Source organism: Ceratina calcarata, unplaced genomic scaffold (genome assembly GCF_001652005.2).
Source record: "Ceratina calcarata isolate Rehan_Ccalc_2016 unplaced genomic scaffold, ASM165200v1 scaffold294.2, whole genome shotgun sequence".
NCBI lineage: Eukaryota > Metazoa > Arthropoda > Insecta > Hymenoptera > Apidae > Ceratina > Ceratina calcarata.
Genome location: NW_017151812.1, coordinates 287344 through 300918, shown reverse-complemented (window position 1 = coordinate 300918; position 13575 = coordinate 287344). Strand labels below are relative to the sequence as shown.

General features: G+C 37.5%; 3 protein-coding genes across 8 annotated transcripts in view; 2 read left to right on the top strand and 1 right to left on the bottom strand.

The window, feature by feature from the left end:
- The first annotated feature begins 608 nt into the window (after nucleotides 1-608).
- On the top strand, nucleotides 609-10659 carry LOC108623946 (zinc finger protein 665). Of its 5 annotated transcripts, XM_026812692.1 has the most exons (10): nucleotides 609-1322; nucleotides 1544-1631; nucleotides 1845-1955; nucleotides 2077-2274; nucleotides 2365-2707; nucleotides 2789-2881; nucleotides 3076-3162; nucleotides 4098-4256; nucleotides 4336-4639; nucleotides 4713-10659. In XM_026812692.1, coding segments are annotated over exons 1-10 (1692 nt in total). In that variant the 5' UTR covers nucleotides 609-1320; the 3' UTR covers nucleotides 5020-10659. The 5 variants fall into 5 exon arrangements, with proteins under 5 accessions (XP_026668493.1, XP_017878343.1, XP_017878344.1 ...); XM_018022854.2 differs by having other exon boundaries at nucleotides 2077-2707; XM_018022855.2 differs by lacking the exon at nucleotides 3076-3162 and having other exon boundaries at nucleotides 612-1322; nucleotides 2077-2707.
- A 445-nt stretch (nucleotides 10660-11104) lies between these two features.
- Nucleotides 11105-13575, top strand: part of LOC108623921 (uncharacterized protein KIAA2026) — a 14417-nt gene continuing 11946 nt past the window's right edge. Inside the window, exons 1-2 of one of the 2 annotated variants that reach the window (XM_026812679.1) lie at nucleotides 11105-11317; nucleotides 12661-12793. The gene's annotated coding sequence lies outside the window, so the exon portion shown is untranslated. The remainder of the gene's footprint in view (nucleotides 11318-12660; nucleotides 12794-13575) is intronic. The other variant, XM_018022787.2, reaches the window with a different exon arrangement.
- Nucleotides 12809-13575, bottom strand: part of LOC108623898 (pickpocket protein 28) — a 7388-nt gene continuing 6621 nt past the window's right edge. The window contains exon 12 of the mRNA XM_026812690.1: nucleotides 12809-13392. Within this exon, the coding sequence (XP_026668491.1) occupies nucleotides 13205-13392 (188 nt within the window). The 3' untranslated portion in view covers nucleotides 12809-13204. The remainder of the gene's footprint in view (nucleotides 13393-13575) is intronic.

The following is a 13575-nucleotide window of genomic DNA, read 5'->3' as shown; positions in this document are numbered from 1 at the left end:
AAACTGCTAAAAAACGAAAATCATGTAAATATAAGGTTTATTTTGAGTTAACAACAAAAAATCATTGCCTTTATCAATATTGCATTGTATTGCAACGTGAAGGAAATTATTCAAACTGTTGCGACGGTTTTGAAAAACTGCATCGCGTCATCTTACGTGAAACAGTTCAATTACTTGTGAATATAAAATCTGAAGTCACATTTTCACGTCACCTACATTCGTTATCGATATAAAAAGCCAAGTTTCTTATTTAATCTGCAATACTACTATATAAATGACTAAGTATTAAATATTTCAAATTATTATCCGGTTCGTTAACCTCATTTGTGTGAATTCGTTTGGAGATAATTATATTCATTCCCATAAATAAGCCAAATAATTAGAAACGATTTTAGATAATATTATGTGAAAAAATTATGTTAAACACGTGGCAGATAAATCTTGACAATATTTCAACTTTCAAGACCAGATAAATAATGATTCCTGAGCATCGCTTGTAAAATATGTAGCGACCAATGAAAACCGACGACAGTGGATCAAGGACCAATGAGATTGCGCTGTGTAACGGGCATTGGCGTCTCTGGAGCGTCACCGGGAGCTGACCTTGGCGGTGCTCGGCTGCATTCACGGAAGGCGCCCGAAAACGCTTCGGAAAAAGGCATCAGGGGCAGCGCGCGTTCGTGTCGCCCATTGTTATCCTCGTCGCGTGTAATGGCTACCGTGGAGTTTGTTGACGGTTCCCTGTCTGCTTGTTCGCGCAACGGCCTATCCTGAGCCACGGTACGCAGCGACGTGGCTGTACCCGCACGGGAATTGAAACCGAGCAGAGAGCGGAATACCGAAAGCCGGAGGTACCGCCAATTTTATGCAACCGCGGAACCCGCGCTTCGTATACCAGTCGCCGCAGCCGCCACCGCGCTTGGACGACATGATCTGCGCGGGTCAACGCTGCCCGTTGACAAGCGTGTAACTTGAAACTGATTTCGCGGCATCCAAGCATACGGGCGAGATATCGCTTAACGGCGTTTGTGACCAGTGGTAATTTTAGCGGGATCCAACGTAGCGAACGGAAACAGTGTATCAATAGCATCTGAAATCGATCGCCATTGATTTTCCGCCGCGACCACGGCCCAACCGACACGAGGAACTTGTTCTCGGATGTTGTATAGGACGAAATATCTAAACCACTTATTAAGGTATCGCGAGCATCGGGATTAGTGTGACCAGCTGCGCGGCATTCCGCGCCGCAGTCATGGCAACTAGAAGATCATCCGTTTGGCATCCAGACATATAACCCGCGGCGCCCGTGTAGACTATCACATGTGAGTATCGTCGTATATTGCGGTTGTGTTTTTCGACCTGGTTTCTCTATTTTCTATCGAACTTCTTCGTAAGATTTGATTTATATATATACATATATACGTATATGTATATGCTACTGTGGTGTGCCATTGTTAGAAGAAAGAGCATGGTTTGCATTCGCGTTGATGTATCATCTGCCTTTCTTGTCTTTTTGACTGACGAATGCCTACTGGTTGTGCAGGGTCAAAGGCAACACATCAATGGCCCTAGAATCAAATGGCAACAACGTGGTGTGGTTGAACACAACCCGTCCTGATCAAATACAACAGGTATGCAGCGTTCGTATACCAGCATGAAGTAAAAAGGGGACAAGGTTTCTTCATTGGTATTTATTAGCTTCTCGTTGATGCTCGATGCACATAACGTACAACGGTGTGTGTAGCATGTTGAATGAAACAAGGCATTGTAGAACGTGGTTGTTTTCCAAAGCAACAATACACAATAGTCCTGTAATATCTAATGGCCACTTAACTGTCTGACAGAGCCAACCGATCGAGCAGCCTGTGAAGTGTTCCATGTTTACTCAAACCGAGCAAACCAACAGTTTCACTCAGACGGAGCAGAGCAACTCGAGCTACGGCGATCAGAGACAGGTTATTAATTGAATAAACATTGATAGGGATAACTTAGATCAGATCTTGCATTTCAATATTTTTTTCATATCTCTGTCGAACGAAAAAATATAAAAAATTCTTATTCGATACTGATTTACAGCAACAGGCAGCAATGTTTGACCCACAACAAATACAGCAGCAACAAGCTGCTCAGGGTCAACAGTCCCAACAGCAGCAGTCTCAACAGATGTACGTTACAACCGACAAAAAGGAGGACAAGTCTCAGCAGCAATCAGCAACTGCAGACTTTCCCTTTTATTACAATGTCAACATGCTGCAAAAGGTTCAAACAAACGCGGTGAGCACGATCGGTGCGATCACAACCGACGACAAGGGTTGTTATCGTTTTGATGTGCAGCCCGTCGGTTATAACACATTATTAAACCAGATGAGCATCGCGGCCGCGACCAATGCCACATTCAAATGTGACATTTGTGGTTTGGTCTTCGGACACATGAGCTTGCTGAATCATCACAAACGGATTCACAATACAACGCCCAGCAATCTTCAACAACAACCGCAGCAAGTTGTCGTGCAAACACCTACGACGGTGACTGTTGCAACCACACCAGAAAGACCGTATACCTGTGATGTGTGCGGAGCTTGTTTCGCATTACCAGGAGAATTGAAGAGCCACAAAACGAATATGCACCAGAAACCCAAAGTGCAAATTTGTGAGGATTGCGGCAGCGAGGACCCCTGTGAACATCATCCTACTAAAGTTAAGAAGAGTAAGTTTCAGAATTTTGTTATCAATTCCTCCTCTAATAAATAAACTTAGAATAAACTATAATAATCATTCGTTTGTGCAGCTATCAAACCTGGTCATCATCCTGTAAAACGAAGGGGTGTCACCAGTGTTACTAAGTGTCACAAGTGCAATGGCACAGGAATTATTTTCATTGGTAAGTAAAAATTGCTACTGTCAGGCTTCATGCAAGTTGAAGAAAAATGTTTACCATTAGATACCGCTTGAAAAGAGGCGCGTATTAAGAATTCAGAAAAGAGAAAACATTTTTCTTCTTGATTCATAATCATCTTTCCTCTATCCTTATCATTGCATTACTATCATGATCGTACATCGGGTGGTGTATGGTAGGTAAACACGACGAAAAACTAGATTCTGGAATCAGTTCCCTCGCAAAGTGTGGCGGCTGCAAGGCTACAGGCCGCATCATCATAGGAAGTAAGTCGGAAAAATTACAGCCAAAAAGAAATAAGGGATTTAGATTTTATAGCGTATCTCTCACTCGCGCCACAATTCAGTGGCGATTACGTCGATCTTTCAAAATTTCAAACAATCTTCACGTCCTATTCAAGAAAATTAAATATTATCACACTGTCAGTATTTAAAACTATTCAAGATAACTTACCATTATTCGTTCCGTCTGTTCTTTTCATTTCGGGGATTCATAGCAGAAATATATACAAACGTAGCACAATAAGCTTTTTCTCTATTATTTATAGTATCTTCAGTTTGCATGCATTCGTCGTAGATAGACAAAGTTTTCAGCACTCGCCGGTTTTCTGTAATGTTGAAAATTTTGAATCTGTTGCATTGGTTCTGTTTCCATTATCGTAGCATTGTCGATATTTACATTTAAGAATCATTGCACGGAATGAGATCTCCCCTAAGGGACAGTTTTATGAATTTGATTCACTAATAATAGATTCACTAATTAGCATCGTCGATGTTCGAGAAATTATTTTAGATTTCAGTTTATGTACTTTGTTTATTTGAAGACATAGGCCACGAGAAATTCCTTTTAATACTTTCAACACAGCTAATCACTCATATATAACAATACAAAAGTCATTGGGTTTAATGATGATGACGCCATACTCTAGTTTTTACTTTCCTCACTAACTTCCGTAACCCGCATGTTCAGACTTCTACATAATTTAGTCGAAAACATGAGTTTTGCATTAAAAGGAGATATTATACTGATTAACGTGAAAGTTCCCTTTTGGACGTATCAGGAAAGTGAACATTTTCTAAAGAACCATACACAATCCAGTGTCTCGGATGCTACGGGAGCAATTGATCATCTCAAAGCATACCTGTTTGTAGAACTGGCCCTTCGAGGAATACTAAGAATTCGGGTATTTGTTTAATTGCAGGCGGTAAACAGAACAGCCAAAATCAGGCAGAGAAGCCGTTTCACTGTAACGTTTGCGACGGGACATTCTCCAGATACTCGTCGCTTTGGTCCCACAAGAGACTTCATTCTGGAGATAAACCATTCAAGTGTGAAGTCTGTGGCTTAGCTTTCGCAAAAGGTGAACAAACCAGAACCCTACCGAATAATCAAGGTAACGCCAGGAACATGATTTACGACGTTTGTTTTCACTTTTACAGCTGCTTATCTAAAAAATCACGGACGAGTGCACACCGGCGAGAAACCTTTTAAATGTACTGTTTGCGGTATGCAATTCTCGCAAAGTCCACATTTGAAAAATCACGAAAGAATCCACTCCGGTGAACGTCCTTATCAGTGTGAAGTATGTGAAAAGACATTCGCCAGACACTCGACCCTCTGGAATCACAGAAGAATTCATACCGGTGAAAAACCTTACAGATGTAATATATGTGGTTCGGCCTTTAATCAAGCTACACATCTGAAAAATCATGCGAAAGTTCATACTGGTGAAAAGCCGCACAGGTAGCGCATCGTTACCTTGAACGTGTGTTCGTCGTTTAATTTAAGTCACTAATCAACGTCGTTCGCCTTGCAGATGTGATATATGCGAAATTGGATTTTCTGATCGCTTTGCATTAAAGCGTCATCGTGCAATTCACGAAAAGTACGGGCAGACCGCCCGAAATCCGAATTCGAATAATGCGAATAACGCACAGCAAGCGAACGCCAGTAACCAGCAACAGCAACAGCAGCAGCAGCAGCAACCCCAGCAAGCGCAGCAAGGTCAACAGGTTGTCGTGGTGAACGCTACGACTCCTGTTACCGTGAGCCAAGGTCAAGGCCAAGCGGTAATGCTCGAAGAAGTCTACAAGTGTCAGGTGACCTTCCCAGAGCCTAAATGATTCAGCTAGAGAATACCTTTCAGGAGCTGGTAAAGGGGTTAATTTTTTAACCTTTTTAAACAAACAAAAACTATACTAATTAAAATACGATACACTTGCGTGCGAACGTATACAAACGAACGTAAAAAAAATGTAAGGGAGAAGGTAGACAACATTTGGAAGAGGCACGACTCCGGGGTGAACAGCACGTCGTCCGTGCAGATTTTCTCTGGGACAATTATTTGGTGACAGTCGGAGGTATTTTAAATATATGACGGATGAAAAAAGGGGGAAGGTAGAAGAGGGAAGAAGATTCGCCAGTAGTTTTCACGGCTGGATGTTTTCGTAAAACGTGACTCGGAAGAGTACACACGGCTCGTAGAAAATCGAAACAATCTCCCAACTCCGGTAATAACGATATAAGATCTTTTTGTGAATGAGTGGTTCTGAAACGATATTAGGAGGAGGAAGAGGAGGAATTAACGAGGCAAGAATTAGTAGTAAATCTGTTTCATATTTTCTCACTCGAGGTATGCAGACGTTTTAACATCTGATCGAATAACAATCGTCCTACAGATATTGTAGTACTTTCTTTGAGTTTTAAACGTGAAATTACGTTATTTCTTTTTCTTGAGGTTTCGCGTAACCGTAATTCCTCACATTGAATACAATTTAACGAAATGAGATTATAGTACATACAGATAATGCAATGGGGTTTCATGACCTAGTGAATCATAAAAAAAGAAGCATATGTGATACCTTCGAGTGAATTCTTGGCTAGACAGAAAATTCTGGTAACATGACCACACAGATACTAATAAACTGTGCAAATTATGCATATTTATGATCGACGTAGACAAGTGTTTTAAAATCGAATGTTAAAATTACACGTCGATAGGCCTGAAGAAGAAATTTATTTTACACACATGCCTGAACCTCGGCCCTTGCTTATCACGAATAATGAATTAAAAATGAGTTCAATAATCGATGCACGTTAATGTCGGCTGTTCATTTGAAATGAATAATCATTGATAAAATAATAGTTATTCTTTTAAGAACAACGAAATTATCGATTGGTATTAAGATGTACTTTCCTTTTGTGATTGTTTGGAACGGAAGTCGTGGAGTGGAACGATAATCGCAATTTGAGCGAGCCCTCTTCCGTCCAGTCATTCGGGATCACAATAAAGAGAAAAAAGAAAAACAGTTGCGTTACTGCAATGACAACGACCACGATTGAAAAGATGAACGTAAAAGAAGTGACAATGACGACGAAGAATAATGCCACGAGAGGAAGATTTCTATCTTACACGGAGCTGCAATAAATAATAGTGAATATCTCTCGACGAGCAGACTAATCTGTTTTTTAATTTTAAGGCCGTGAACTATAATGGATATCAGTTACTAAAAATAGTTGCTAGTTTGTAACGGCAAAAATAGCTGACTAGATTATCTATACGATATATACATAATTAATTTTTATATCCCCACTTGTTAAGTGCGATGGCCAAACACTGTCGCTGTGAACTCTTAAAAATAGCGGTGAATCAGAATCGATTCGGTCTGTAACTTGAAAAAAAAAAATAGGAGAGGTTTCACCGGTCCCACAGCTCCGACTGGTCGGTAACTCGTGGTGTCGATGATAGCAATCGGAATACCACTTAAACCATTTTGTACGCAAACATAAACGCTGTTCCTTGAATACCTTTGTCGACTGTATTTTTCTTTTCGCGATTAAACATTTTTTCCAATATTTTTTAAACGGTGTTGGATAGAATTTATGTTTCTCCCCTCGCTGCTGTACACATACATGAAATAAATTATTATCTTCTAAAATTCGCGAGGACGAGTTCGCCAACAGGATCCACAAGTAAAATCTTAGATCGTGTTGTCGTCTAAACATTATCGTTTCTTGTGTAAAGGACGAAGGAAATAAATCAAGACTCATTATTACGAATGAATCAAGCCTGAAACTTACGGGTACAGGCGACAATATATGGCTCGGTGATATCCCGTAATCTTTTATACAGTGTATGAATTGATAATATTTGATGAATATTTAATTAAGAAATACTATTGAGAGGACTACTACATAAAGTGTTCCACCCCTACAATCGAATCGTTGAGCAGGTCGGATGGTTTAACACGGGAGGCCTGGGTTTGGGGATTACTTTGTTTTTATCGCTATAACTTGTAAAATAAAGATAATGCTATTACGTTTAATTTACCTTTAATGTGGTCATAATACCTGCTACAGTATTTTCAATTAGATTAGAAGAACTTTTCTCTTCGATATTCCCTGAATTTTTCATTTCGCCTGATTTATTATTTTCTTGTCTGCAAGACTGAGTGGCGTACTTCAATTCTCTTAACACTGTCACATCTAAACTTTTAATAGTTGAATGTTCAGACGCCCGTTACACAGCAATCGCTATAGAAATACTGGGTAGAATTGAATTGTTTTCCATTCGAAACTCAATCACTTTAGTCGTTTTATAGCGAAAACAGTAAGCCATGCGTTAAAAGAAGAAATTTCCATTCGGAGTAAACGTTTCTATTGTTTCACTATGTAACACTACTTTCGAGGGAGAACAGAGTCTGTATATATTTATTACCGATTGTACGATGTCTTCAGGTCGAAGAGGAGGGCTCTAATCGTAGCATTTTATAAACCGATTCACTTTTATTCGATTGTATACAAGTGAAACCACGAAAAGCAAGCGTACGATTCTTTATTTGTTTGTGTATTTACTACAAAGTGCTCAAAATAATTAAGATGTAATCTATAAGATCATTTGTTTCCCTTTAAATTTCAATACACTTTTCAGAGTCTGCCCCAGAATCCTCTTAATAATTTTGAGCAACGTCGAGCAGCATTCTGGAATGAATTTCGTGACCGTTCCTCCAGATAGTTTCTCGACTGTTAGTAGAAATTTGTGAATCTTTTGTAATTAATATAGTCTCCGGGCCCTGTTTTTCGAGCGAATTGTAACACACTTTCATAATATTATACTTACGTTGATGAAAGACCTGCCGTCGCGTAAGGTCGATCAAGATTGTAAGTAACGAAGTCTTAGGTGAATAAGTAAGTTTATGAATCGCGTCGTAGAAATTGTCAAAGGAGATTACGGGACCGTATATGAAGCAATCTTGTTAAGAGCATGATTAAAAGCATTGGTCGGTGCCATTTATACATAAACGTTTCCTCGTTTCCCTTTTGCAAGTTCAACATTTTCAATCCAAATCGATAGACACTTTCCCCACGGTTACGCGTGACTCCTGGCAATTTTACTACGCTCCTTAGATAATGTACTGTAATATGTACGAAATGAAAATTCGGAGCTTCCATTTTAATCAAAAAACGCCTGGAAGCGTTTTCCTCAGCCTCGTAGTTAACATGTACCCGTGATCTATCTGATTTTTCAATTGTACATACATACACGCGCATTGGATCACAGATAATAATTCTGCAGAAAAGAGAAACCAACAGTTTATTGCGTTCCGTTTAACATTGCGTCGATTAATTTAATCAGCAACGAATCCTTCCTTAATCGTTTGAAAATTAAGGGTCGAGGTTTCAGGGTCATTACGAAGTGCACCAGTCTTTTGTAATTGTGCATGGGATTTTCAAAGGAACATAAGAGAGTGACGTATGAATTTGCATGCCGATAACAACCATCGAAAACGATCGTTGTCCTTAAAACGTTCGACCCTTTTTATCACGTTTCCTCTGACTCCGAAGGACTGACGGCTTAATTAATTCGCGCACGTCATTCACTGAAAGATTAATCTTTATCTGGATCATAAACAGCAAAAGGAAAATAACAACTCTTCTCGCAACAGTATTTTTTAATTATGGACAACAACAGACAGCAGAGTTGACGTCCAGATAGGGATTAAACGGACGTACCGAGGCGAAGATACGTAAAAAATGTGTATAAGTATATATTGTATAAGTCTTGTAACATGTACAGATTTTTCGTCCGTGCTCGAAGGAAAGTCGAAGGGTTTTTTTGTACAAAACTTTTCTCGTTAATTGTGCGCAAGCAAAGGGAAAACGAATTTTTCCATTTCTCTTTCTTCTTTTCCGGTTTTTTTATCTATCTCTTTGTCTCTCTCTTTCTCTTTCTCCCCTTTTGATAACGATGTTCGTCGTCTAGCCAAACAGGAAAAGAACAAACGAAGAGGAATGGTAGAAGATAAGGAAAATATATAAAAAAAAAGAAGGAAAACATACGAGTACACGGTATACGGTACGGACTATACCGCATTAATGTAGAAACATATTCGTAAAGATAATAAAAAAAGCTAGTGGCGAAGAGACGTGGAAGGAAATCATGAATGAATAGAACTTAGACATAGCGTGCAATTTTACGGAGTTTCTTAATTAAATAAGGAGGGAAAAAAAGGAAAAAAGAAGAACAGGAAGGATACATGAAAGATAGAACAAGGAAATATGCAGTCCTATCGCGGTATAGATTAATTTTTACATGACACCACGTTGTATGGGCAATAATGCTGATCATACGAATTTTTGATAATAAAACACGTTCCTATTAAATTATCTGTTCATTGTCGTATTGTTAAGTCTTCTGAAGTGGGGGCGATTAGAAGATGTGGAAAAGAGATGATGTCTTTGAGGATATAGATTTCTGACGCTCGGGAAGAGTTGAATGGCCTCTTTGTAAGATAATAAAGAAACATCCTACTTTGAAAAGAAACGTATAGAAGTGAATAAATGGTACAGGAGAACAGGAAATAAAGATGATGAGGTATGAGATGAAAAAAGGGAGAAGCATTGTAATTTTTTAATGCGACGACAAGAAAATTAAAAGGAACATTGGTAAACATGAATCTAACGACGTGAGACTGTATATTTAACATAATAATTTATTTTCAGGGTATCTATCAAGATATTTTTTCATTTGCCATTGTAAAAAATTTGGAAGATTTACGCACTTTCTAATAAACTACAGTAAGTGTGTAAAATTATACATAAAACCCTAATACGATAAGGAAGACGAAATTAATTATTATTTCCGTTCTTTCGAGGAGGACCTCGACGGTCTGTCGACACTCTCATCGTCGAATCCGTGAGAGTGTCGAGGACGAAGGTTGTGGTTAAAGAAAAATATTACTTTTATCATTGTAACGTTATAAATCAAGTGAACTGTATTCCGCGATGCGCTTTTTTAAAATTATTAAGTTTCAATCTTTCGTTTTCCTTTGGCTTCGACTTCCGTGGTATTTTTGTTTGACATTAGATCGAGGGGGAGGAATTTATACGTCTAACTTAGAACGATGTAATTAAGAGAAATCATTTGTAAAACGAAGCCGAAAATAAATAATGGTAAAATGGCACGCGGTGGTGGAACCACTACGAAGAAACTTGTAATGTGTATAATACACGTACATATGCGCGCATTTGCGCGAACACCGTTTTTGTATGAAGGAACAGTCGTAAAGGAAAAAAAAAGATTGTCACTTTAGATTAGTCTGCTGTCAATATAACTAGAATTATAATTTTAAATGTAACATGTATTATATTGATTATTGCCTAGATAAGGAAACCGTACCGATTAAAAAGTTAGCGCACGATTATATCAGACTTTAGGTATATAATAATAAATGATGTCCACGGGACATTTTCATTTTTGAAGATTCACGTGAATTTTATTCAGTAGATAATGCGTGTTGTTACTACAGTGATACACATGCCCGAACTATTTTCTAATATTTTATTGGGCCGAAATCATTTTTATACAATTTTTACCATCTAAAATTTTACTTTTATTCATCGACTTTCCGATTCTCATAGATTTTGCAATTGATATTTATATTTTTGATATCGAATTTTGTAGTCGACGGTAAAGACGTTAAATTCTGGAAGACTTTCAAATAAATTTATATCTAACAAACTTTACATTATCAGCTTGAGGTGTTGGATAATTGACAAAGATTTATATTCGAAATGCGCGTTCATTGATATAATAAAAAAGTCATTGCACGCATTTGAATCATCGCGATTCAGATTACACATGCGCAGAGGGCTCGATAAACGGCGTTACTCCAGTCAAATAGTGATTGCACGGCACGTGACTAAAGTTGACGTGATGTTCAGAATTTCGTTCACCACGCCGTCATGGAGAAATGAATATGGCGCCGTCAAGAATACTGAATTGTGTTTAGTGATCGGATCTCCGGAATTTGTGTAAAGTGACGTTTTTTAATTGCCAACATATTTTGTCATCGTGTTAATATATTCGTGAAAATGTTATCCAAGTAGAATTGAAGTTTCATTGAGGGCTCGACCTAAAAGGTAAGACATTTAGCATCACATATCTTTCATAGCAATACGGTTGTTTTGCAAAATTGATCTATGTAGATAGTTTAGAAAAGTAATTATTAAATTATAGTTCCTTGAAGTAAACAAATATCTAATATCTTTTATTCATCACATATTGTGGTCATTGTATCGCAATGGTAGGTATTAATTATTCTCAATGAAGCATGTGGTTTATATTTACCTAATTGACTGTTTAATAATTAATGCATTCTACGAAATTTCTATTATCTATGTGTACAAAAATTTAAGATACTTGAAACTTTTCTCTGTGATAGAATATAAATGCATAAACGAATACAGCAATAAATTTTGAAACGGTATAATTAGAGATAGCCGTATTAGTCTAATGTCTCAAAAAGATATATTCGTAATGCATAAATGAGGACTGCTAATGTTTTAAGTAATTTAAAAAGACGTCTACATACATATGCATCTATTTTCTATCACTTTAGATACGTATTCTAAATGCTGACATAAACTGATTATCATTTACATAATTCGATTTTCAATTACAATGTACTTCGTTACGTGCATAAAATTCCAGACGAAAATTTGATAAATATTGTTTACATTACGCAATGCGCAAAAATCTGGAAGAGCTGATTTCACGTCCTCTGCGCGTTGCTAATTTTTCATTATAATTTTGAAACGATTCTTGCAAATAAGTAAGGGAAACAAATTTATTCTTATTTCGTAACCAACTCCGGCAGTTGTAGTAAAACTGATTCGACGATATTATATCGAATAACTACGGGGATTTGAATAATAGGAACTCAATTTTAGTATACATACCTTTAGAATTATTCTAGCTAAAGGGTTAATCACGCCTGCGCATAGTAAAAATCGCCTATCCTATCTGCAGTAATCTATCGCCCTTAACGGGATAGACTCCGATAGCGAGGCGATGAAACAGAATGTATCTATTAAATTAGCAAAACTTGCAAAACTACCCAAGCTCCTTACATCATTTAAACAAATAATTACGTAAAGATCTGTAACAATTTTTATCCAAGATAGCTCAATCGAAAGTCTTTGCTAGACTGACTATGCAAATCAGACTCGTTCAGGACTTCCTCCCAGGGGGGAGTCCAACGTCGCATTATCGGTCCTCAACTAAATATTGTAATCTAATACTTGGGCATCTGGAATGCGTCGGGCCCTCTTGATCAAATGACTCTCGAAACTTTATTCTGCTTACAAAAGGACAGCAATCTATATTATTCTACTTGAACTGTTAAAAAATTACAGGTTCTCGAGGTTGTTTTCAGCAGTTACGTTGTGATGTCCTAACAATATTTGTAATCAGTACATTATAGATGTAGATTCTCAAGGCCGTCGTTATCAACAACATTGTAGACGCTAAAACTGCCGGTCAAGCGACGATGGCCAACATCTGAAATTCAGTGATTGCGGACACGATTTTCAGGAGAAAAATATACTTATGAAGTAGTACGTTTTTTTTTTGAAAATTCATTTAACATTCTGATCAGCTCTCCCTTTCCCTTCGTGCAGTATTTTATTCTGTCTCATTATGCGTTAATAATAATTAGAACTTCTTTATAATAGCCATTTTTACTTTAATCCCGCGTCCGTGGAATATAAAAGGAAAAAAAGAACATTAAACGGTGACAGATTATTGTGGTTCGAATGCATAAATAATTACGTATTAAAATTACAAGATCAGGAGTTAGTTTTTTTTAAATGAATGATATTATAGAATACTTAGGAAAATTATGCTATTGCTGTTGTGTAGTAAAGGAAAAAGAACTTTCATATAATGCAGATACTCGCTTAAAATATATTCTTAAAATATTTGAGGTACATTTCCAAAAATCGGCAATCGCTTCTTTACAAATGAAATCAATGTACAAACGGATAAAGACCTCTTATATTTGATTCGTAAGGTTGTACGTGAAAAGTCTGACGACGAGGGATAGCTTTCATTTTGTACAACCGATACCATAATCGTAAAGTCAAGAAATAAATAATTTCCACCAACGAGATGATACTAAATCCCATGAATAGACCCAATAAGCCGCCTGTGCTCGCTATACATAAAATATGTTCTCTGATTAAAATCCTCAATCGTCTGTAACTCATACAATTTCCTAGCAGTCTTCTCAGTGTTCTATTAAGGATGTATTGGCTATACAGTCAATCCCAAAAGTTTATGCACTTTAGAAACGCATTTTTTAAAAAGAAATCAGACGTCGGAAGAACATTGCTAATAA